Here is a 7169-nt window from a genome sequence, read left to right on the forward strand (position 1 = left end):
ATCCTCGGGGACCCAGCCTACCCGCTAATGCCCTGGCTCATGAAGCCCTATACTGGCGCCCTGGACACAGAAAAAGAACTGTTCAACTACCGGCTGAGCAAGTGCAGAATGGTGGTGGAGTGTGCTTTTGGCCGTCTCAAGGGGAGATGGAGAAGCTTACTCACTCGCTGTGATCTCAGCGAAACCAATATCCTCATCGTTATTGCAGCTTGCTGTGTGCTCCACAATCTCTGTGAGAGCAAGGGGGAGACCTTTATGGCGGGGTGGGAGGTTGAGGCAAATAGCCTGGCTGCTGATTACGCCCAGCCAGACAGCCGGGCGATTAGAAGAGCCCAGCGGGACGCGCTGTGCATCCGGGAGGCTTTGAAAGCCGGTTTCAAGACTGAGCAGGGTACCCAGTGACTTTTAAGTTTGTGGACACAGAAGCTGAACTTGCCCCCGTTTCTTTACCCAGTTGCCGTCGACTATCCTCTCCAGTTACATACCCCCTTCACCCCCTTCCCAAAAAATAAAATCTGTTCTGTTTTGTTAATGGACACCGTTGTCTTTATTACTGTTTTCGCGGGAATGTTTTAAACCTGGGACGCAGACTGTGGCGGGGGGCGGGTTTAGTGTTGTGATGCAAATGATGCTTCTAAACTCCAGGAATGACAGGCTCCGCGGTGGTGGACTGGTTGTTTCAATGGAGCCTGCCAGCCCTCCTGGCCGGGACTGCGTGTATGTGTCGGCTATGTGACTGTCTTGCAGGGGGAGGAGGGTTACAGATCCCCTGCTGCGCGGCTCTGTGATCCAGGGTAAGGACCGCTGCATAAGATCTGTAACTGCCCTCCCCCGCCACCAAGTCACAGAGCAACACCACCCCCCCCACCACACAGAACATGAAAACCACCTCCCAGACTGACCAGGATAACTAGTCACTGCACTGTATATGTGCCTTGCTGCTGCACCTGCCCCCTGCTAAAGGTGACTGTCCTGTCCAATTACCAAGCCCCTTCCCCCCCCTTCAGACAGACTCTCCTCCAAAAGAAGAGGATGGAAACAGTAATGAACAGAAACGTATTTTTTATTAACAACCGCACATGGAACGGGGGGGTGAAACTTGGACGGGGTCTTGTGTGAGGCGGGTAGGAAAGGACTTTTCAAATTTTGGGGAATGAGAGCCTTCTAGTGGTAGAGCAGTCCGCAGGGGTGGAGTGAAATTTTTCACGGCCCCTTCCGCCCCTCCGTGTTTGGACTTTGGGTGAGGGGGGTATGGGACTTGGTGGCGGGGCAGGGCAGTTAGAGAGAGACTGCAGCGGGGCTCTCTCCTCCTGCCTCCGGTCCTGCAGAACATCCACAAGGCGGCGGAGCGTGTCCGTTTGCTCCCTCATTAGTCCAAGCAGCGTTTGAGTATCCTGCCTGTCCTCCTGTCGCCACCTCTCCTCCCGTTCAATGTTTGCCCGGTGCATTTGGGACAAGTTCTCCCTCCACTGTGTCTGCTGGGCTGCCTGTGCTCGGGAGCGTCCCATTAGTTCAGCAAACATGTCTTCCCGTGTCCTCTTCTTCCTCCTCCTAATGTGCGCCAGCCTCTGGGCAGATGTGGCTGTGGGAATTGGAAAAAGGGAGTGAATTCCTGAGACAGATCAATGTATCTGTGAACAGAGAACATAGTCTTTCTCTGTGAACAAGACCATGCAGAGCACCTATCACACGCGCACTGAGGACAAGGTCGAATTTTCGGCCCTCGCCTACAGTGCCTGCGGTCTTGCTGTGGCGAGCTGAGGAGCAGGGCAGGACACCGGACTTTGTCTAGATGGCAAACATGGTAAGCCGTAGACTTGTGGCCGCTTAAAACTTTAAGAGTGGCACTGGCCTCCTTTCACATAGAAAGCAATGCGAGTCTCTGCTGGCAGCAATCCTGCAAGCATGAACTCTGGCCCTGTCCCACCCCCTCGCGGCTGTAAACCGCGTGGCTGTAAACCGGCGGTTGCAGTTCTGTAAAGGAACGGGCAAGCAGTCCCAATACTAACTTTCCCCTACCTAATTCACAGCAGGGAGTCATGCCAGACATCACCCTCCTGAAGGTCTCGGAGAGCCAGAAGGAGCGGATGCTTCGGGACAGCCTGCAGAAACCGGGGCCATTTGCTGCAATGCTCTGCAAGGCCATGATCCCCGAGTACCTGCTGGCGTTGTGGCAGGGAAACGTCTCATACCACGGGGGGCCTAATAAGCTCTCCCTGCCCAGGAACCTGCTCATGAGGCTTGAAAAACACCTGCAGGAGGCCTATGAGGAGTTCTCCCCGGAGGATGTCGCCTCTATCCCCGGATACATTGACCAGTTTTTGGCTTAGGTGCCCTTGGAGGGACAAAAGAGTGCAGCGTTTTGGGCAGTATAATCATGAAGCGGACATTGTGAAATTTTTTGAAAATAGTTCGGACTATATATTGAAGCGCCCAAAGACAGACTAATCATGATACACTTTGCACAGATTCCCGTTTTGTTGGACTTTCCTGTTTACATGTTTTGAAGCACTTTACCCACTGTTAATATTTTAAATCTTCCTGTTTTGTTGTAAATAAATGTTTACATGTTTTAAAGCACTTTAGCTATTGTTAATATTTTAAATATGCCAGTTATGTTATAAATAAATGTTTAGATATTTAAAACACTTACTGCTTGATCCTTCCCCTGAATCTGTGTCTGGGATAACGGCTGGGGAGGGTTGGTAGGGGATCTCTGTGAGGGTGATGAAGAGCTCCTGGCTGTCGGGCAAATCAGCGTTGTAAGCGCTGTCTACTGCCTCGTCCTCCTCATCTCCTTCCTCCTCTTCCCCGTCCGCTGAGGAACCGGCCGCGGACAATATCCCATCCTCAGAGTCCACGGTCAGGGGTGAGGTAGTGGTGGCGGCCGCACCTAGGATGGAATGCAGTGCCTCGTAGAAACGGGATGTGTGGGGCTGGGCTCCAGAGCGTCCGTTTGCCTCTTTGGTCTTCTGGTAGCCTTGTCTCAGCTCCTTGATTTTCACGCGGCACTGCGTTGCATCCCGGCTGTATCCTCTCTCTGCCATGGCTTTAGAGATCTTCTCATAGGTCTTTGCATTCCGTCTTTTGGAGCGCAGCTCGGAAAGCACGGACTCATCTCCCCACACAGCGATGAGATCCAAGACTTCCCGATCCGTCCATGCTGGGGCCCTCTTTCTATTAGATTGCACGGCCATCTCTGCTGGAGAGCTCTGCATCGTTGCCACTGCTGCTGAGCTCGCCACGGTGTCAAAACAGAAACTGCGCTTCAAACTGCCCAGACAGGAAAAGGAATTCAAATTTTCCCGGGGTGTGGCTGGTCAGAGCATCCGAGCTCGGACTGCTGTCCAGAGCGTCAACAGAGTGGTGCACTGTGGGATAGCTCCCGGAGCTATTAGCGTCGAATTCCATCCACACCTAGCCTAATTCGACATGGCCATGTCGAATTTAGCGCTACTCCTCTCGTTGGGGAGGATTACAGAAATCGATTTAAAGAGAGCTCTATGTCGAACTAAATGGCTTCCTGGTGTGGACGGGTGCAGGGTTAATTCGATATAACGGCGCTAAATTCGACATAAAAGCCTAGTGTAGACCAGGCCTAAGAAAGCGATACAATCATCTAGAGCCTTGGATGGAAGGAATGGGCTAAAATCCTTGGGGCGCGGCTAGAGAGCGAAATCAGTGGTGAAGCTGGTGCAAGTGCATTAGTATCTCTGGGCAAACACAAAAGCCCAGTAGTCTAATTAGTCAGTAGGCTTGGGGCTCAGTTGTTGTTTTCCTTTGTTTTTACTTAAAGAAATGCATTTATGACTGAAGCATAAATGTGCTTACAAAGTGAATCCCATCGGCTGTGTTTTGTGTTTCATTTTATAAAGGCCCTTATGGCTTGGCTTGGATATTTTATTTTTACAGAAACAGAACAGCGGGGATTTTTTTGGTGGGTTAAGGAAAATCACAACAAACCCGCCTGTCTGACTTTTATACAGTTTTAGACAAAAGCAAATATTTTTGCTGGTGTTGCCTGTCTCTCACTCTGCGGTCAGACAACGAACCTTGCCGTCTGGGTTAAAAAGTCCCCGACAACAGGAATATAATTCAATATGTTTCCCCACAAAAAATATTAGAGCACCTGTAATTTGTGGGCTAATCCGTCATGCAGGTTCTAATATAAGATTATGGCAGATTCATGATTAAATTCTATCCACCTCTAGGTTTATGATGCCAACTTGCCTCATAATGCATTTAATGCTCATGCTGTTGTAGCCTAAGTACTGCACTTAGGGACAGTTCCAAAGATGGTTGTTCTGGGTTTGTTTGGTTTTTTAGTCTCTCTCTTTCAAAAGGTTCTGATCTGATCATTATATGTTGTTTTGGTTTCCATAGGGCTGGGAAGGAGCTCGGCGGTCCGTGATAGGTGACAGCACAGAATTATTAACTCACTACTATGATGATGCAAGGACAATGTATGAAGTATTTAGAAGGGGATTTAACATATCTGGTAAGTGATGATGATATGTAAAGATCATTATATTGACTAAAACCCCACTGGGCTTCAATGCTGCTATCTCAGCGCTGGTCAGAGGGTAGAATTGGGTCTGTTGTCTTTGGAGAAAACAGCTGTATAGATTGGGGCTGAATCCTGCTCCCAGTGAAGTCAATAAGAGCTCTGCTGTTGACCAAGATTGGGCCTTGCTGGCTAGGGGAACAACTGGCCCCAAAAAATGTGGGCCTGTAGGATTTTTGAGTGCAGAAGTGAAGCAAATTCAGGCCATAGTCAGCTTCTTAACTGCAGAAACCAGCATACAGCCATGGAAGAGCTTCACAGGCTACAGCAAGCATGGAAACCATGGTATTTTTACTGAAGTGGGGAGTGTGGGTGAATCTCCAAAAGTGGCAAAATGGCTTAGGCCCCTACATCCCACTGGCTTTCATAAACACTTAAATCACTTTGGCACTTTAGAAGATGTTATCCGGTGGCCACCATTTTTAAGCTTGGGCACCTACATTCCTATTTAAGCACCTGAATAAGTAGTTTGGTTTCCAGAGCTGCTGAGCTCCTGCAGCTGCCCCTGGCAATGACTGTGGAGTTCCACATGCAGAGGGCCTGCATTAGACCCTGCTTGGGTAAACGGCAGAAATTTCGCAAGATCCCATCTGCATAGCTTAGCAAATGAACTACACCCCTTCCACAGTTGATCTTTCTCAGTTGACCTACATCTGACACACTGAACTGTAAAAAGTGCTGTTTTCATTGTCTAGGGATAAAACAGTGGCTACAGCATACAGGGAACAGAAAGTAGAAACAATATATTTATCTTGCAGTAATTAAACTAAAGGAAGCAAGGAATAAATCTCTCTCTGGCCTAGGTTGACACTAATTTTGTAGCTTGAAATGTCCTCAAGAAAGCATCATGTTAGTGCTATTAAAAATTACAGTTGATACAAACCCTGCCAACTGCTGGTTTAGATGGATAGAATTATTAAACATTTTTTGACTGCATTCATTTATTTGAACTGTGATTTTTGGTATGGCAGGACTGGTCCAGTGGATAGGGCACTAGGAGCCAGGAGCAGGGGAGAGTCCGAGTAGCTCCAAGATGATGACTCTTAAAGTCCCTTCAGAGGCCTGGTCTACACTCGGGGGGGGTGTGTCGATGTAAGATACGCAACTTCAGCTACGGGAATACCATAGCTGAAGTCAACATGTCTTATTCCGACTTACCTCCCGTCCTCAGGGTGCGGGATTGACGGCCGCGGCTCCCCCGTCGACTCCGCTACTGCCGCTCGCTCCGGTGGAGTTCCGGAGTCAACGGGGAGCGCGTTCGGGGATCGATATATCGCGTCTTAACGAGACGTGATATATCGATCCTCGATAAATCGATTGCTACCCGCCGATACGGCGGGTAGTCTGGACGTACCCTAAGTACCAGCTTTTCCTATCAGAGCCTTGCAAGAGCACAAAAGGAGCAGGGAGGGGGAAAGTCCCTGAAAAGGTTTGACCTTTTATTAATGAGGACTTTGCAAACTCAGGTCCTGATAAGATGGGTTTTTTGAGTCAGAGAGGTCTTGAACTGGAAGCTGTGAATTCCAGAGTCCTAATGCCAGCTATAACATTGACCACACACAATCTGAATGCTTAAATTCTGTTTCTCGGTTTCCCCATCTTTATATAAATAAACTGGGCTCGACACCTTTTTGTTCTTTTTTACTGCACTTGAAGTTTAAGGTGAAAAATCTTAAAAATGTAAATACATAAATAACATTTGAAGTGATAAGCTGAGGAGAAGAGGAACAGGAACAGGGGTGAGAGAAAGGGAGGTGAAGGGGATGTAATGTACGGACTAAGTGAAAGGAATGCATGCAAGTACAGGTTCTAGTCAGAGCCCTGTGAACTGCACGATGGAATTTGCCTCAGACTCTGTCTCATGTTGCAGAATTGTGCCTTGGAATCTAAGCACTGACATCAAGAAAAAAGGTTTCTAGCTTTCCTGGTTGGGGGGGGGAGGGGCCTTTCAAACTTGAACCAAGTATAAACCAGCATAGCGATGCCTGCCTGAGTCTGCAGACAACCTGAAACAATAGCTTTGAGAGGTGTGTGATCTTGCCCTCATCTCTGTGAGATGTTAACTTTGAAACCTAACGATGACGGTTTAAATGGCAACATTGGTAACTGATCATTTAGCAGGAACACCCAGTAAATGAGTCTCTTAGTCCTCAATTGCCTCCCACGCCTTCCCAGATGCCAAACCCCCCAGCCATGACAACTTTTACAAAGCAGTTATGAGTTTTTAATACAAAATTTTGCAGTACATTGAAAATTAAATGTACAGGCAGGGTAAATTTAATTACATTCAGTATAAAATTAAATGACACCTGGAATACTGTATCGGTTCTACATTAAATGCAGTAAAAACCTTCATATTTAACATGTATTTGAAGCTTTCTGGGCGTTTCCTGTCTGGTACCCTGAAGTGTGTCATTATTTTTTATTATTATTTGTATTTCCATAGTCCCTAGGAGCCCTAGTTATGGACCAGGATCCCTTGTGCTAGGTGCTGTGCAAACACAGAACAAAAAGCCCTGCCCCAAAAAGCTTATGGTCTGAGTATCTAGGCTCCTGGCCCAGGGCCGGCTCCAGCATTTCTGCCGCCCCAAGCAAAAAAAAAAAA

At 48.1% G+C, this 7169-nt stretch overlaps 1 protein-coding gene across 5 annotated transcripts in view; it reads left to right on the forward strand.

Moving 5' to 3' along the window:
- Nucleotides 1-7169, forward strand: part of ACSL6 (acyl-CoA synthetase long chain family member 6) — a 124462-nt gene that overhangs the window by 75712 nt on the left and 41581 nt on the right. For all 5 annotated transcript variants that reach the window (XM_024213346.3, XM_024213345.3, XM_026659495.2 and 2 more), the window contains one exon: nucleotides 4384-4498. In XM_024213346.3, coding sequence (XP_024069114.1) covers nucleotides 4384-4498 — 115 coding nt within the window. The remainder of the gene's footprint in view (nucleotides 1-4383; nucleotides 4499-7169) is intronic.

The sequence above is a fragment of the Terrapene carolina genome, unplaced genomic scaffold (assembly GCF_002925995.2).
Source record: "Terrapene carolina triunguis isolate 2854851 unplaced genomic scaffold, T_m_triunguis-2.0 Scaffold629, whole genome shotgun sequence".
NCBI lineage: Eukaryota > Metazoa > Chordata > Testudines > Emydidae > Terrapene > Terrapene triunguis.